Source organism: Pristis pectinata, chromosome 11, assembly GCF_009764475.1.
Source record: "Pristis pectinata isolate sPriPec2 chromosome 11, sPriPec2.1.pri, whole genome shotgun sequence".
Lineage (NCBI taxonomy): Eukaryota > Metazoa > Chordata > Chondrichthyes > Rhinopristiformes > Pristidae > Pristis > Pristis pectinata.
In genome coordinates this window covers 48,405,439-48,424,290 of record NC_067415.1, presented here as the reverse complement: position 1 = coordinate 48,424,290, position 18,852 = coordinate 48,405,439, and the positions used below count along the sequence as shown (strand labels likewise).

General features: G+C 37.5%; 1 protein-coding gene and 1 long non-coding RNA gene across 2 annotated transcripts in view; both read left to right on the top strand.

The window, feature by feature from the left end:
* Window positions 1-9,535, top strand: part of mre11a (MRE11 homolog A, double strand break repair nuclease) — a 33,970-nt gene extending 24,435 nt beyond the window's left edge. The window contains 5 exon segments of the mRNA XM_052026563.1: window positions 3,747-3,809; window positions 4,326-4,545; window positions 6,609-6,715; window positions 7,424-7,470; window positions 9,480-9,535. Of these exon segments, the coding sequence (XP_051882523.1) occupies window positions 3,747-3,809; window positions 4,326-4,545; window positions 6,609-6,658 (333 nt within the window). The 3' untranslated portion in view covers window positions 6,659-6,715; window positions 7,424-7,470; window positions 9,480-9,535.
* On the top strand, window positions 9,535-18,585 carry LOC127576275 (uncharacterized). The gene is made up of 3 exons (XR_007957200.1): window positions 9,535-9,546; window positions 11,618-11,710; window positions 17,752-18,585. It is a non-coding gene; the product is annotated as an uncharacterized LOC127576275 (long non-coding RNA).
* The last annotated feature ends 267 nt before the right edge of the window (window positions 18,586-18,852 follow it).

Below are 18,852 nucleotides of genomic sequence, written 5' to 3'. Positions count from 1 at the left end.
CATTAGATCATAAAGAGAATGAGCATGTATAGGAAAGGAACAGAGAGTGGTTCAGAACTAAACAGGAAGCCTTGGAGATTTAGCTTGGTGGGAATAACAGCAGTGGCAACTAAATAGATGATCTCCATTGCAATGACAAACCAATAAGTTCATGTTAAGTTAGAGAGAGGAATTTAAGGATGTAGTTTGAAATGAATTAAATCAAGTTGAGTTTACTTTTGCTGTCAACCTGATCCTGGAGTAGTGATCAGTTTTGCAGAGGTGAAGGAGGACCTGAAGCACAAGATGATCCAGCAAGGTCTGATTATGGATGTCTAAGACAGTTTTGCACGAGGAGTGCTTGAGTTTATAACCCTTGGATTATATGGAGTGGAGACAAGAGCCATAACAGGATGAATGACCAGGATAGAAAAAAGCTCAGCTATCAGAGGTAAAAGACTGGAAAAATTAATCATTTTCAATCTAAATATTTTTATAAATTGATGGTAGAAAAAGAAAAGGAGAAGCCAATTCATCTCATTATTCTTCAATAAATTATTTGGGCCTTGGGTTGGTGATGCATCCTGTTCCTGGTTACTGTCCAGTAACTCTGCTCCGGATTCACTTGGGTAGATTTTGAATGAAAACAGTATAAGGATCAAATGTGATATCTCTGATCAGAAAGCTCTAACCAATACTTCAGAATCTCATATGAAGAATAATCACTGAAGGAGATTGTAGTAACCCGAACATGCCAATAGATGATGCAAGCGAGCTTTATAACTCTGGTATAAGAAACTCTGAGTCACTTTGCTTAAGTGACCTTTTTGTATTTCTGTTTCAAGAGACTAGCGCAGTTTGTGGATGTAAGTTTTACATTATGTAGTGATTAACTGGAAAAGCTGCCAAGGAGTATCATCCAGTTGAATTATACTGAAAAATCCAGCAGCCAGTTATGTATGTGTACCCTACTCTGACTAACCTTACTTATTGGTAAGGAATGGATCATGAGTGAATTTATATTGTCACTGTACGTATGGAAAATGGTAAATCCATTTGTAGATTTCTCAGCTGCACAGTTTGGAGATTCTCAGAGGCTTAGCTCTTCAGATAAATGCATGGCTACTGCTGGAATGTAATTGTCCCGAACTCTGCAGTTGACCAGCACAGCACCAGATAGATAACCTTACCTGACCTGCAGCGTCGTGTAGATCCAACTGGGAATAATCAGAGTCTCCATTCACATTTTATTTGTGGGCCATGACTGCAAATTTGATTGTTTTGAACCTCTGATTTGAGAGTGACATTCCAACTTTTGTAGGCATGTCACCTTGAAGCCACCTTAGTCCCAGAGAGACCCTGCCTAGTCACTGACCCCAAGGAGTTGGTTTCATCAACAGGTAGAACTTATTTTTTAAATGTATTTTAGGACTTGCAGTAAAAATCTGTGTATAGGGTCAGCAGAATTAGTCACATGGAATTAGAATGTCTGCCAAAAATTTCCAGATTGGCTTATTATTAGAATCAAAGTGATTCAGCAAGGTTACAGGCCCTTTATCCCACCAAGTTCATAGGATTATAAAGGACCAATTTACACTAATGCTACACATCCCATTTATTCTTTCTCCCCCCCATTCCCATCAATTTCTCTCCTCCAACATTAGTTAATTGGTCAGCCAACTTAGACATGTTTGGAATATGGGAAGAAACTGGAGCACTGGAAGAAACCCACACAGTCACAGGGAAAGTGTGCAAACTCCACAGAGATGGCACCAGAGGACAGGATTGATCCCATATTGCTGAAACTGTGGTGCAGCAGCTCTTCCAGCTGAGCCACTCTTGGATTACTATTCAAATAATTATGCAAGTAATTAAGAACATACTAAAATCATACAAACCCTTCTTGTTTAGGAAAAACAAGTTCATAATTTTTTTAAAAAGTTGCATGGTTTCCTGATTTTCTTTGTATTTGCATCACTTTATCAAGTTTTCTTCCAAAACGGTCTCCATGTCTCCATCCACCACTCACGGCAAGGCATGAAAGTGAGAAAACCATTGGATTCTGAAGTTATCGGAGATTGTGATCAGGTTCAAACTGTATCTGTACATGTGTATTTACACATGTACACAAATCTATCAAGATGATTGGACTGCAATCAGGACAGGACTGAGATCCCTGGCTGGTTTTCTTCATCGGGACTTGAATGTCCTTGACCCCATTAAGGCAAAAATCCCAACACAAGCATTTGAAGTTTAAATGATTAACTGTTATAATATTGATAACTACCCAGTTAAGGATGGAACTGATTGTTATATAGGTTGAGATTGTCACATTCTTAACAAGATGCAGTTGTTCTTGTGCTATGAGAAAGGAAAATGTCTAGAATATAGGAAGCAAAGCTTAATAGTGTAGGACCAGGCCAGACAGGTTTTAATCCTTCTATACTTTGAGTCATGCTCAGGCCAATATCCACTTTTTAAAAAAAGGGTGGTATTAACTCTCTTATTTGATGCTAACCATGAAGTCACTGGGATAGGGGGCTCACTGTTTTCAACTTGTGCCCCTCACCTTACTGTCCAATGATAACTTGGTATAATGGGGACCTTCTAACTACGAATGACTAATAGGCACCGATCTCTGAGGCTTCATAGGCAATTGCACGTTTGGCCCTGGTAAAATTCTGAACCAGCTAAACGTGATATCATGTGATAAATATATATGAATGCTGGTAAATGGATCACTTATTGAGTTATGGTGAGAATGCTGGCAAATCTAAGAGAGGGCTTTCACTCTGATTGACATGCTGCAACTCCTGCTGATTTCAAGGTATATAGATGTTAGGTGGTGATATGATCTAGTTTCATTTGATATCCTTTGTAATTTCATTGCCAGTCTGCTTTCACTATCTGGACATCCACATGAAAAGTAACCTTTCTGCCATGCTGGTAGGTTTCATGTGTGATTTGTGGTTTTTGCTCTGTTGGTCTTGGAGTTCTTTAGAGGGAAAATTGTGCAGGGTTTTGTTTTTCTCTTATGACTGCTATCCAAAAACCAGTGTTGATAATATGCAGGCAGGTACATCAGGTGCTGGCGGTTTCAAGCTCAGATGTGATGTGCAGCTGCAGTTGGTCAGCCTGCTGGTACACTCTGAGGGATGGGTTACCAGAATTATAGCTACTTGGACATGATTCCAAAGGCTGCCCATTTCTCAATCAGGCATCCTCCCCACCCTCCTGTATCCTCTGGAATTGGTCTCCACTCCTGATATATTCTTGCTTGGGTTTCTTCCTATCTCCTTGGACTCCCAATCTTCTCTCTGACACCCTGCGTCTTTTTCCCACCCTCTTCCTCTCACTTCTTTTCAGCTCCACATTGATTGTTCCGCTCCCCAGAGATCCCTCTAACGCCAGTCATTTCCCTGCTCCTCTTCCTTTTGGTCTTCTGATCTTCCCAGCTCATTCTGATATTTTTGTTTTCCTTCCCCTACATCCCTTTTAACCCCCCCCCCCCCCCCAAATGTCCCTGTTCTTGATCTCCCATTTCTCCAATGGTGAGAGAGCACCGTTTATTAGAATGTTCAGAAGTTTATTAGAATGATAAACCTCAAATTACATGGTTAAAGTTACCTTTTAACTGCCTAGTTAATACTTGACTGGTATAATGTTGGAAGAATATCATCAGGTCTGGCTATCGGGTTAGGCATAAATTTAATCACTTTTGGAATGTATAACACAGACTAATCGTCTCTGATCATTTTAACTTTAAGGTACGGCAATTTCGTGAAATGAGGAAAAAAAATGTAGCAGAAGAAGATGAAGAGGTTAAAGAAGTATGTATTGTATGTTTTGTATGTTCTGAATTAGTATAAACTTTTTCTAGCCTTCAAATAATACATCCATTTTCATGCCTGCTTCTGAATTTGAGCGATGTGATGTCGCTCACTGGAGTGATTTGCTCTTGATAAACTGCAGCATGTGACCAGATTTTACAATGACCTTCTGCTGACCTGTGTATTCACGGGTATTGCTAATTTATGTTCCCACATTCCCAGTTTCTTGGGATACTTTCTAAGTCAAGGCATATCTTGTCTTACTGTAACTTTTAATCACTTAGGTCAAAGTCCTAACAATGTGGAAAATTATTTAAATTTGTGATCAAAATTGCTTTTGCATTAATTGGAAATATCCAGTGATTAAATTGAGAAACTGGATTTTTTAAACTATTTTCAAATTGAATTCAATGTAAATTGAACATAAATTTTGTTTATATAGTTGATTAATTCTTGCTTAATAGTAATTACAATAAACATTTTTCTGATTAGCTATTTATTCTCCATTAATTAAAGGCAATCACTCGAGCCAGGGCACATAGGGCTGAAGGAAAAGGTATCTCGTCGTTTGTTAGTGATGACGACATGGATTACATGGAAAGTATTGAAGAAAAAGTTGCAGACCCTGATGAAAGTGCACCAGTACCTACGAGAGGGCGAGGAAGAGGTCGTGGAAGGGGCAGCACCAGAAGCCAGAGTTCTTCCACTGGAAGAGGAGGATCTACAAGAGGGAGCAGTAAGAATTGTTTATATTTTAACAAATTTACAAAATGGCCAGATTAGAAAAGGCCAGTTGTTCCCCCAGAGCATGCTGGCAGCACCATCATTGTCAAATACTTCTTCTTATCCTCGTAGTCATGTCATCTTATGAGAGATCAATAAGTGAAGATATACTCAGGAAAATTCCTCTCTGACCTGATTCGATCAGGTAATCAAAATCACTCCAGGTAATCAGTTGAACCAAATGTTAGTTAAAAAACAGCAAAGTTTAGAAATTGCTGTACTACATTCTAATGGCATTAAAGCAGCACTGTGTTTCAGTGGATTTTCGGGCAACCAAGAATGGGCTAAATATGGTTCTGCTCTGGGAGGTCAAATGCAAGGGGAAAGTATACAGTAAATGGCTGGACCATTAGGACCACTCATGTACAGGGGGCTCTTGTGGTGCAAGTCCATAGCTCCCTACAACACATGTAGATTGGGTAATAAAGAAGGCATACAGCATATTTGCCTCCATCATTGGGGTGTTGACTATAAAAGTCTGGAGGTCGTGTGCATTTATGTAAAACTTTGGTTAGGCCACATTTGGAGTATTGTGTGCAATTCTGGTCACCATACTATAGAAAGGTCATGGAGGCTTTGGAGAGGGTGCAGAAGAGGTTCACCAGGATGTTGCATGGATTGGAGAGTATTTGCTATAAGGAGAGGTTGGATATACTTGGATTGTTTTTTGTAGAGTGTAGGAGACTGAGAGGCGATCTGATAGAAGTGTTTAAAAATTTGAGAGGCATAGATGGAGTGGATAGTCAAGAGTCTTTTTCCTAGGGTTGAAATGTCAAATACAAGAGGACGTAACTTTAAGGTGAGAGGGGGAAAGTTTAAAGGAAATTTATAAGGCAAGATTTCTACACAGAGTGGTAGGTGCCTGGATTGCCCTGCCAGGGGAGGTGGTAGAGGCAGATGCATTAGCAATGTTTGAGGCATTTAGATGGGCACGTGAACAGTGGGGAATGGAGGGATATATTCTGTGTGCGCAGGGCAGATGGGATTAGTTTGGATTGGCATCATGGTCGACACAGACATTGTGGGCCAAAGGGCCTGTTCCTGTGCTGTATTGTTCTGTGTTCTATGTACTTTTGAAATTAAAGCAATCTTTGCCCAAGTTATGAACTGATTCAAATACCACTTGAAGGCCAGTAGTGGAGTTACCACATTATACACCATCTTTGTGACTGTTTTCTGTATCAGCTCCAAGTCTTATTTTCGTCTGGATCTGAAGTCCTTACCAGTTTTTAAGCACGTCCAATATGGACATGTACAAGCATCTCTTGCTCTTTAGATGCTGGAAAATAGTATCTCAAACTAATTTTTATTAAAGAAAAAGGCTTGCACTGTGTTTTCCTTTGAGGGACAGGACAGCTTCTGTCAAGTTGCACACTAAGCAATGTTACCATCCATAGAATAGTCTGTTACATGATCCAATTTTTGTAGTACGGCCTTCAAACATCAATGATTGTTAATAAATATTATATATTTGATGTCTTGATCATACAAACATATTCTTTCTGTCTCATTAGAGCACTCTCGTGCGTAATTTTTCATAGAGACCGCACTTTATCCTTTGCACTTTTGGCAAAAGTGCCGTGGAAATCCTAGATAAACAGTGATTTCTGAAGCAGGCAAGCATCAGGCAACCTCCTCCCCATGCAGCACCACCACCATCACTCTTACCCCACCTATCTTGAAATTTAACCCTCAGTCTGTTTGTATTTTTATGTCTAATTATGTTTTTTTCAATTAGGTAATTGATTATTTACTTTCCAAAGCAATCAGAATTGTTTACACTTTTTAAAAAAAGGTAACTTGATTGATTCGTTAATTGCCTAAGTATATATTCAGTTATGTTTTGAAATGCAGAGTACTCAATTAAATGCTTATAAATACTTCTTACTTTCATTTAACAATTGGTGTCAAAGTAAAATATTTGGGGCTACTCTGGGGTAACAGCGTTTTTTGTGCTTATGATATAGTAGTCTGAAATGTGATAAGCTAAAGTAATTTTCTTCTTTGATTCACTAGGAAGTGGTGGAAGGGAAAACTGGCAAAGAATCAAAGGTCGCCAGCAGTAGGCAGGGCATACAAGACTCCAGTAGTTACACAAACAAAGAATGCACCCATCATGGAAGGTAAACCAATGTGTATGTCAGACACTGTAGGTGCCTTCGATATAAAACTTTTATTTGGAGTACAATAACTAATTCTTTTGTTCTGAACTTTTCTTTGTTTTCCAATTGTTTTCCAATGCAATATCTTCATTAGTAGAAGGTATAAAATAGTGTTTTAGTGTTTACAGAACATTATTTTTATTACCCGTGGTAGTTGATTCAATGAAAGTAAATTTAAAATTAGTTACCATAAGTTTCTTGTTCTTTGGATTCGGCCCTTACTCACCCATGGTTCATCTCTGGATTCTGGTAAAGCCTTGTGTTTAGTATGGTTCTATAGCATGTTCCCCATTAATCTCTATGAATCTAATTCTTTTATGCATCAGAGGGGTGACAACTCCTGTTATCTACATGATGGGGAAGAACTACTTAGTGCCCCCTCCTCCACTCAACCACCACTAATCATTATGCCTGAGGTGCTTTGAATGTTGAGCTCAGATTTATCTGTGGGAGTTATTCAGACACTATAGAACATGCTGAAAAGACACTTTTCAATACTAAAGTTTATTGCTTTAAGTGTCCACAGGACATAAATCTAAGTTATGTATTCTAGTTTTGTTGAAATAATTATAGGTTTTGAAACATGCCTGTTCACTCATGGCTGCTCTAAGCTACAATTTTCCACCTTTGTCAAGAACATCACTGATAACCAAATTTTCCTTTACCCAGCTTTTAAAGCAGCAAGCCAGCGGCAAGTACAGACCACGCCCATAGAGGTTATAATAAGTAATGCCTTATTAAACATTCAGTATCCATCATTTTTTAATGTGTAGTCAATTTTCTATAATGCAGCTAGAAAACAGGACAAAAGTACAGGAATTGTGGGTAAGAGGGATAGCTACAGGGGAACATAAGGAACCAGCCAGGATAAGAAATAGGGTGAAGCAGAATATAAAAGGACCAACAAAGAGTGGGGAGGGGGGATGGAGGAAAGAAAAGGTTTGTTCTATTGATCTATCCTACTCTTAATTGAGCTCTACTCTGTCACTTCCCTGCAGACTTTGATTTTTATCTTGGTTTGCATGAGTTGTAAATTACTTCTCCAGTTCAACATTTCTCATCTTTAATAAAATTTTTCTGGAAAGTAATGGAGTTGGTTTCACATTCACTTGGCTGGATTGAGGATTGGTTGGTGATGAGGGAAGGGAGTGGGATTTGAAATTAACCTCTTTGGGTAGGTTGAGGAGATGTAGAGAACATTCCATGACCAAGAAGTCATCGTCTTTATATGATTTTATTGCAAAAGGATTTGAATGCAAGAGCCCTATTGCAATCATATTGGGCCCTGATGAGACTGCACCTGGAATATTGTCTGTAAGGTTGGTTTACCTATCTATAGAGGGATTGCAATGAAGGCTCACCAGACTGGTTCCTGAGAAGTAGGATGTGACTTTGACCTATGAGGAGAAATTAAGCAGACTGGGCATTTGAGATTGGCTCTCATTCTTCCATTGAAACATACAGGGTTTGACGGAGTAGATGCTAAGATGATATTTCCTCTGCTGTGAAGCCTAGAACAAGGGATCTCCGTCTCAAAATAAGGCAATGGCCATTCAGGACTGGTCTGAGAAGAAATTTTGTACTTGGAGGATAGTAAGTCTTCAGGATTCTCTACCCAAAATGGTGATGGAGACTCGGTCACTGTGCTCATTCAAGATGGATAGGTAGGTTTTAGGGTCTCAGAAGGAATCTACGGGTGTAGGTTTAGTACAGGAAAGTGGCACTGACATAAAAGATCAATCATGACCTTATGAATGGCAGAGCAAGCAGGAGGGGCCAAAGCCTAGCTATGGGAGATTTTTTTGGTCATTGGTTGAACTTGTAAAGTACAATTTGACGATGTCTGAAGGATGGAGAAGAGGTTGATCTGCACATAAGAAAATTAAAGCTGCACTTTTCAGTAGTTCTATCTGTATCTTGGTGTAAAGTAAAGCCTTGCATCGACATTTGCATCCTTCCTGCAAATTGAGGCCTGAAGGCAGTACCTGGACTTGACTGGCATGTGTGATAGTTTTATACACTGGCATACAGTATATCGCCCTGGCATGGCATATAGAGACTTAACATCAAAGGGAGTATTCATATCATAATGGACCAAGGTAAAAGAAGGGGAAGGAGGCAAATGGTGAGGGAGAAAGGAGCTGAAGTTTCAAGTTAAGAAGGAGAAAGATGAAATGGGCAAGAGAGAAGTGGGGAGAAAAGGTAGAAAACAGTCTTGGAGCTTTTTAGGAAAATCACAGGAATAATAAATTTCTCAGCTGACGTAGCAAACTAAAAGCAGTGTAGGGGTATTACTATTATTTCATATATTGCCAGGGTCTGTAAATCCTTTCCATGCGGCTATTTCACCCATCTCAGCTGAAGAATTCCCCTTAGTGGTGATGGGGAATGTTTGCACTGTAATTTAACCACAAGTTTCTTGTACATTGCCACAGTATCAGCTATACGTGAACTGAAATTGCATGATAATTCATTACAAAGGCATCATTTAATTATATTCAACTTTGATACTGAATTTTGTAACCTACTGAGATTTTACTACAAGTGTAAATATTACAGCAAATAATGTTCTGGAAAAGCATTTTTTTTTTTGCAAATCCAAACTCCTTTAAATCAAGCTTAAAAATTTTCTGCAGTATTGTGTCAGAAGCACAACATTATAAAGTATAAACTTTTGGATATTTGGAACTTTAAATGGGCATATGTTAATTTTTGCACATTACAGATTACAAGTAGTGATGATTCAGAGATGGAAGATAGTTGTTTAAAAAATACTTCAAACTAAATCAGAGGTATGTACGATTTGCATGTCATCAAAACGTGGGATTATAACTCTTAATGATAAATGCATGTTACTGGAAACTCTGAGATATACTGTTCCTGATGTATTCAAAATTATAACATTGTATATTGTCACTTGAATAATAATGGATTGTGGATACATCTTGCATTTATTTAATGCAAATTAAAAGTATATCAACATGTATGGCAATAAGTAGTTATCTAAAAACAGTAACTGATGATATGTGTGAGTGTTCACAGCAATCATAATATTCCATTGCTCTCCCTGGAAGGATATTTAATGTGATTGTGCATTGCATTCTGTTTTGAGGAGATAAGTAATAATTTTAAGAACAATGAAGGTAATTGAAATGCATTATTAATTTAGAACGGGTTCTGTTTGGTTCCAGCTTTTGTGAAATATTATGAACAAATGACGGCATAAGCAACGAACCTGAAACCAAAGCACAAGGATGGAATTTGTGCTTGTTTTATCTCTGCAGTCCAATCGAAATTATTCAAACTAGCACAGCACATATTGGAGCATTTTAAAGGCATGCTGTGTTGAGTTTAATTCAAATTTTCCATCATCTTTAAAGCTGATTTAAAGATCTAGTCTCATTCTATGAAATTAGTCACAATTCCACAACGTAATAATGAGGATGCCAAATGTCCATTGATTGAGGCTGTTTGAAGAAGTCCTTCAAATTGACCCTTAAATATGTTATAAATGTCTTTGTATATTTGAAAAATACTAATTTTCCTTAGAAATTGAATCAAGAACATCAGTGTACAAAGCAAACAGTTTAGAATAGTTTTGTTCTATCTCAGTGATTTTTAAAATTTGGTTGCTCAAGGGTGGAGGACTAGCTGCATTAATTGGTATGTACTAATCCCATTTTCAACTTTATTAATAAAGAAATCACCATTCTTGAATACATCAGTGAATATCTTTGAAATGCAAAGAGAAAAATAATTTTGATTTTTTAAGCTGACTGATTGTGGTGGTCCTTGGAAGATTTTAAACTTGTGATATCACAATGCTTTTAAACAGACACTTGAAATCTAAACTATGTAGAGCAATTTGACCCTATTTCCCAATTGCCTATAATACAGAAACTTACCCTACAATGTAAGAAAAGCAGAGGATTCCAGTCTATGGAGAAAACAAATTACATTAATGCAAATGTTCCACTTTCAATAAAATCTTCACTTACCTGCAAAAATGTTACAATAAGCACTTCAATCACTTCTTGCAGTGCAAGAAAGTTGCCATATTCAGTAAGTAGAATGTATTAATGAACACATTCTACCTACAGAGTTGCTACAATATACTACATTCTAAATTGCAAATATTTTTATTGCAATTTCGATATAGCATATTTCTTACTAAGACATTTTTGTAAGAATGATTTTTCTCTGTTGGCTCCCAAAAACCTTCATCTGACGTTTGACATGTATCTTCTAGAATAGTATTACTTTTTGTATGAACAGTTTGCAAACATGTTGTTGTATGAAGTGCATGCTATGGGTGATTAGGTTATGAATCTGCTCGAAGTTTCAAACCTGTTGCAGAAGATTAGGGTCTTTCCCTGAGACACTGCTTGGGAGTAAATGATACAGCTAAATTGTTCTGTTAAATATTGTCCATTTTAAAACAGCCCTTGCACTGTCATTATGGGAGCTGCGCTTTACATTTGTTGAATTTAACATAATTGCACACCGTTTTTGTTTCTTGCTACAGTTTGCCCATGATTTATTCTTGCAACTTTTTTTTCACATATCAGGTTATAACCAGTGTATCCTACAGATAAATGGAATGCTCAGTAGCCTGCATCTATGTTTTGACAACCATAAGCAGCATTTTTTTTTAAATGTAAATTCTGCATGGTGTACATTATCGCCAGCATGCAGTTTTATCCAAGAGGTCTTTGAAGGTTTATGTCCTGTTCTTTATTGGTTAAAACAATAACATTCAAGCCCTGATGATATTTGGTTTTCAAAAACAGTCTCTTTTGAATGTTAAGTGTTTAGGAAACTAATTGCAATTTGCTGATTTGTGTTCTGATTTCATTTGAAAAGGACTTCCAGTATGTCAGGATCTTTCAGTAAGAGAGGACCCACAAAGCTATTCTAAAGGAGTGAATTTTTTGTGATGAAGATGATGATGATGAGGTAATTTTCTTTTTCTTTTTTGTAAACTAACCAAGTTAATTGGTTTCCATTTGCGCCTTTTTTTTTTAAAACCTTCCCCATTCAACTTGCAATCATTTCCTTCCATCTTCAAGAACTCAAAAAAAATTGTTGTTCTCTCTAGCTTCTAAACTACTGACTTATCTTCAGCTTCCCTTTCAATCCCCAAATCCTTTAAATTCCTCCTCCCAAATCCATGCCCACCTTTCCTTCAGTTCTTGCATTTGAATCCCTCCAATCAGGTTTCTGATTCTAATCAAATCTGCAGGGAGACATCCTAGGTGATTGTGGTAAAACTTCTTCTTATGTTTTCAGTTTGTGTGCAGGCTTTGACACAGTTGATGGTGTTGTGGTCCAAAGACTCATTTAGCTAGGTGGTTTCTGCCTTTGCTTGGTTCCATTCATTTGGTAGCCAGCACTTCTTGTTTCTGTTGCCATTACCTCTGGCTACCAAGCATCTGGCCTTGGTGCTCTCCTATTTCACTTCCAAATCCTGGCTGTTGATGACATTAGCCAAAAAAAACTTGGGTTACACATTATCGTCGATGAGATACAGCTCTAACTCACCAACATCACACTAAATACTGCCACTATCTCTGATTGTCACATTGCTTATGACAGTCCTGGATGAACAGAGTTCCCGTCTGTCTAAATATTAAGAAGGACTGAACCAGGAGACTGGATCATGCTTGATTTTTCTGGTTCTGTGGGACCAATTCCTCCCTGAGGCTTGATTATGAGGTTTGTCCCACAAGAACCAGTTAGATCTCAGGTAATGGATCACAAGATCCTGTTTCCTGAACTGGCCCTGATACCTCTTTGGCAATTTGCTGCTATCAAAGATCTTTGAAACAAATTTTAAATGGTTTTCAGATGATCAGAGCATTGAAAACAGTGGAAAGGGATTAAATTATTTTTGAAAAAGTCCTTGAAAGCACATTTTAGAAACATTAAGTTAAATAACAAATTTATCATTAAGGGCCTTGACAAATAACTGGTGTAAAGCTGAGAGGGCTGGATAGGAAGTGGACATTTTCTGCATTCTCCTTTTGAGTTTTATATCTCTGCAACCCCTCTGAGCTGCAGTTCACAGTTTTTACATCTCCCGTTATTTGATTTCTCTCTCATCCAACTGCTCTCATTAATCTTATCAGCCAGATGGCTTTGTGTACAGCACTTGACATGACAATCCTGGCTTCACCCTATTCAAAAATATTCCCTTTATCCTGTCCAACTCCCCAATAGTACTTAAAACTACTTGTTTGTTTTCACTTTTCAATTCATGATGGGACAGCAATGTTCAGCTAGTTAAGCTGCTTCCTTGCAGCTCCAGTGACCCAAGTTCAACCCTAACCTTGGGTGCTGTTGGTGTGAAGTTTGCACATTCTGTGACTGAGTGAGTTTCCTCTGGGTGGTCTGGCTTCCTTTGTCATCCCAAAGATTTACAGTTTTGTCTAACTGGCCCTAGTAGATGAGTATTAGAATCTAGGGGAGTTATGGGAATGTGGGGAGAACAAAATAGGACTAATGTAGGATTAATGTAAGTGGGACTTGATGGTTGCTGCCACTCATTGGGCTGAAGGACCTGTTTCTATGATGAGTCTTCATGCTAAAATGTTAACTCATTCTCTTTCTATGGATGTTGCCTAACTTGCTGTTTCCAGTATTTTCTGTCTTTATTTCAGAGTTTCAGTATCTGCAGTCTTTTTCTTAAATTTTCATTCTTTGAAACCTACCCCTTTTTAGTTATTTCTTTCTATGATTTAATATTAAAATGTATTAAAGTTCCTTGAGTTGCTTTATTACATTGGCATATAAATGCAAGTTGTTAATAGAGTGTTTCTTCACCCATGGTCGGAATTATTGCTAAGCATAAATAGCCACCTCGTAAATATGCTGAAGAATCACTTGACTTTAAAATGTTACAATGTATTTTATCTCAAGTTGTCACATGAGTCTGTTGTTCAGTCTGATTAATGACTTTGAAAGCACCCTCACAGTCACATTGTTTACCTTTTAAATGAGACCCTAAACTGAGGTTCTGGTTGCCAAATAGGGTGGATATGAAGTATTCTGTGCCAGTTTTCTAGAATTTCCCTTTTATTCTGGCCAGCTTCTGCTCCTTATCCAATCCTACACTAGATTAATTGGCAATTCATCTCCTTTGCTGCTTTAGATTTTCCTGTATGAAAGCTGACTTTTTTTCCATCTGAAAGACATATTAAGTAATTCATTGTCTGTGAAATATTTTGGGATATCCTGAAGGAGCAACAGAGTGCATTAAGGTTACAGAAATACAGCTTTTCTCTCGTTCCAGCCAAATTCAGCATAAAATTATGGAATATGAGGTGATTTTCATCTTGCTGGTGCCCCATTTAATTCAAAAATAAGGAAGAAGTAATGAAGTAAGAAGCTTTCATTTACCCCTGGCTATTGAGGCATTTGGACTTTTGGCTGGGTGGTCATTTTGGTAAATATTTTTCTGGGTGACAATTCCAACTGGCCTTTGAACATATGGAAATTGCGATCTCCTCAGGGGCCCACCACACCCCTGCACACAGGTGTACCATTTTTGCTTCTGCCTGCTTTGCTAATGTAGATCCTCCCCAGCTTATGAACGCCTGACTTATAGACAGCCGGTACATACGAACAAGCATTTGGGAGACTGGAGGGATGGATGGGGATGGATTTGGCGGCTGCTGCAGGCACCTTCTGCTGGGTGGAAATAGGGGATTTCTGCATGCCTTCTCTCTCCACTCTCCCAACCCCCGAGCTGCAACAACTGAGCCAAACAGAGCTGGGAGCGCTGAGCAGACTCACCTGCTGAGTCAGGGAGGCTGGCTGGCACCAGCTCTTCCTGCGCTTGCTCACTGTCCCATCACAGCTATTTCTTTGATCCTCTCCCACATTATACTTTTGTTCATTTCACCTGTTCGAGTTACAAACAATTATCAGGAACGGAACCCTGTCGTTATCTGGGGAGGGCCTGTACTAGTTTTTCATTCTGCCACAAACATGAGGTGGTTTCTGTGCCATATAAAAGAATTCTTGGCTGCTCTCAAATGAAATAAGGTTATTTCTGTGGTTCAGGGGTCTTTTAATTTGTATTATTTTAACCTGTTCCTGTGTTCAAACCCCTGTGAAAATGTTTGCATATTTTTAAGAAAGGAATTTACAGTATGACACCTTCATGATATCCCAAAGTGATGTAGAATCAATGGAATACTTAGGAAGTAAATTGGCTGTGGAAATGGCAGTGAATTTTAAACACCCCCCAGTTCCCATAAAAAGCAAAGAGATCCATGAGACAATAACCAGGTAATCTACTTTAGAGATACTGGTTGTGGGATTAATGTGCCAAGGACATTAGAGAGACCTTGTGTTGTCTACTTTAACATAGTCCCATTGTGTCTTTCACATTTAAATTTGAGCCCATGTGGGGTTTTGGTTTGAAGTCTCATCCAAAGGACACACCTCTAACAGGTGAGCACTTCCTCAGTGCTGCAATGGAGTGTCAGCCCATATTTGTCCTCAAATATCTGGAGAAGGACTCGCCATTCACAACCTTCGAGTTGATGTGCTACTACTGGTCACAACTAAGATGTTTTGAGTGGCACAGCTTTTTTTTCCAAACTTAACATTGAATTACTTTTCGGTTTCTCTGCCCTCAGGAGCAGCTTTTTAATAATCTTGTGCTGCAAGGAAGTTGGCAAGTTGTGATCGGATTTCCCTCCAGCATGTGAATATGGAATGAGATGACTGATTTTGTTACATTAATAAAAGATGCCAGCTGTTTGATAAGGATGGCAATCAACACAAATTTTAGGACCTATCCTATAATTTTTATGAATGAGTCTTACTTCAGTTTCTAAACATTAGTATTAAAGAAAACTCAGTTTGAAGGCTTAAGGTTTGATAAACTGAATTTAAATTACACAAACAAAATCAGATTTTAATTCAATATATGGAAATGCAAATGTTAGCTTGGAAGAAGGTGTGTCATTGTAATGACACACAGTTAACTGTGCTCTTTTGTTCAGAAACTTTTTATATTAGTAAACTTGTTTTATAGCTGCAGAATGCTACCAATTATCTTTTTACCTCTCAGTAGCTGGGCCAGGATCAACAAGGGCTCAATATAATAGGAAGATCTAATTACTTGTTACTTGCTCTCTCTTAATTAAAGAACATTGTGTGTTTAAAAAAAATTAAACCCTGGTCCTGGATGTGTGATAACAATGCTGGGAAAATGGTTGGAACAAATATTAACTATTTGATTTCTGAAAAGGAAGGAATATCTTTGCACAGCAGGGTAATTTAATATCTATGCTATCTGAAGAAAGCCACATGCATCCATGGTGTGGGCTCTTAAATTTACTTGAAGGGTCACTTTACAATTTTGATCTAGAAGTCTTTAACACTAATTTAGCAAGGGCACCCCAGTGATGCTGGGCTTCATGGACAATGAGCCTCAAATATCTCTACATTAAAAATTTGGCCATTTAAATTTTGGCCTGGAACCTCAAATATGCTTGAAAATTGTGCACAGGATATGGTTTATGAATTGCCTGTTAACATTGTCCAGGTAAACTCCCAAAATTGATGATAAGACCTCATTTTCAATTGTACAGCCAGGCTGACCCATCTATTTATCAGTTACATGTCTGTAAACAGGGAAAGGAAGTAGAGCTCCACTGAGACCACTTAAAAGCAGTTAACACTATAGGGAAGATGAACTGTGGCTGCAGAGAGAACGAAATTTTAACAATGATCCATAAAGGGCAGCAATGTTCCCTGAAGTGCTGTTCCAGACACAGCGGGAGAGGGAAGCTATAGTTTTTGCCTCCCCAGACAAGGGGGAAAGATTCTCTAAGCAACACACCAGAAGTAATTTTCACTTTCAGTGCAGCTGGGAAGAGTGCAGTTTGTGCACTGGCCCATTAATGCAGCCTGTATGATTTTCCTTTGTCTTCTGTCCCCACACCACAGACCCGGGTGCATAATTCAAACTCGCCATTACACTCTTGGATTGAGAAGGTCATTGCATTATCAGTGATTCCATATTTTGGTTGAAATGTTAAATAGAAGTCCTTCAAATGTTTCCACTGTGCTATTTCCACAAAATCTAGAGAGTTCTTCTGTTGTCATCCTTCTGTCAACATATTTTTATTTATTTCTGTAGTTTGGTATATTTGGCAGTATAGCAGCTGCATTTCAAAAACGTTTAATCAATTGTGCTGTAATTTGCGGCATTCTCAAATGTAAAAGACAATATAAATAAAAGTTATTTCTGGCATTAGGCCCTCTTTAAAATCAATCTATTTGATCAACCTTTTTGTCATTAACTCTAATATATTCTCCTCTGGTTTGCAGTCGTTTTCCTTGCTCCTGTGAAAACTTCAGGTTCTTTAATTTTCCTATATTAAAATGTGATATAAATGTAAATTGTAGTGGCATAGTGCCAAATTGAAGAATTTTTATTTGAAACCATATAAAGAAGGCTTTCAGTCATAAAATGATTCAACTAACTTCAAGCTATCCCTTACGGTTATGTACTGTATTATATTTAGAAGTTGTTGTAACTATTCAACATATTTCTAAAACGATTTATAAATTTTGCTCTGTTGTGCACTTTAATAGGTTTAATCAAGGTTTTGACTGTGTTGGAAAATTGCATCTGCATTTAACTTGCTGTGAATAAACTGAGTTAACCGAAACAGCAATTTTAATGAAAGACCTTCATATGTCAGTGCCTTGGCCTTTCCTCACTAACTGCTTTAATTATTTTAGAGCACATTCATTTTTTCCATGAAGTGATGTTGCACCTTATCTACCTTCAACTTACAATGCATCATCCATGTACACAAGTGTTTAAATTGTCTGTTTAAAATAGATATTTAATAAATATTAGTTTTAAACTCCAGATATCACAACTTTATTGATACTAACTGATCTCAATTTCTGATTGTACAGATCTCCAAAAAGTGAGACTAATTTTATCAATGCATTATGTTTGTACGCAGGATGAATATGATCCCTTTAAGTGTTCTACCAGCTCAAGAAGAGGCAGCAGATGACTTGTGAATCTGTTATATTGTACTGACATTTACATTCTGGATCAATTTTCTTGTTCAGCAGTTAATTCAGTTTCAATGTTGTTATAGCAATGTTTAACCAGTTTTGTTTAAAAATAAAGTACCAATCATTTGTATGTTGATGAAACGCTGTACTGGATGTGAATACTTTTTTTTTGTGACCTACATACAGCGCTATGTTGTTTTAGAAATCTCATTCAATCTGAATCGATCTTTTTTTTAAAAAAAGTCCATTATTTGAAAGCTTCAACACGATGCCTCTAAAACAGTCTCTCCAGCTACCCTGCAATTTTGTTTTAATTAATTGGATAACCTTTTGATTTTTAAAAAATCTTGTCAGTTTCCTGTGGATCTGCAATGATTATGTGAATATAAATTACTGATGCAATTAAAGCAAAATTGCAATAAGATTTATGTGATGAAGGCCTGCTTCTTACTCTCTTTCATTAACTTTACATACGTATATATTAATAGCTGCTCGTTTGGAAAAATACATGCATCAATAATTTTGTTTTGAAATAAAGACTTTGTTAAGTTTGCATCATTTTAGTGCAAAACGTATTTGCTCAACCTGATTTTTCAGGTAAGAAATAATTGGTTTAAAGAAAATACACTATTAAAATGTGACCAATGTTAACAATTAATCTGTTGAAAATTGGCTTTTGAGTTATTGAATACACTATAAATTGTTGTGTCGAAGGCTGTTAATGTTCAGATTATATTTTTGATCAAAAGAAATTAACTTCATGTAGAAAAAACACAACTGCAAAGTTTCACCTTTGTTTAAAAAATCATGTTTATAAATATTTTCTGAAAAGACTGTTGTAATTCGGTATTGACTGTATCTACATCAGCACCAGCCTGGCAGAGTGTTCTGGAGGTGCAAGGAAAAGGAACAAGAAAAGTCAGTTTAGCCCTTTGACCCTGCTCCACAATTCGTGGTGGGTTTACCTCAATTTTACCATCCTGAGATGTTCATTTTCCCTCAGTATCCAAAAATCCATTGGCTGCTGACTTGAAAATAACTGT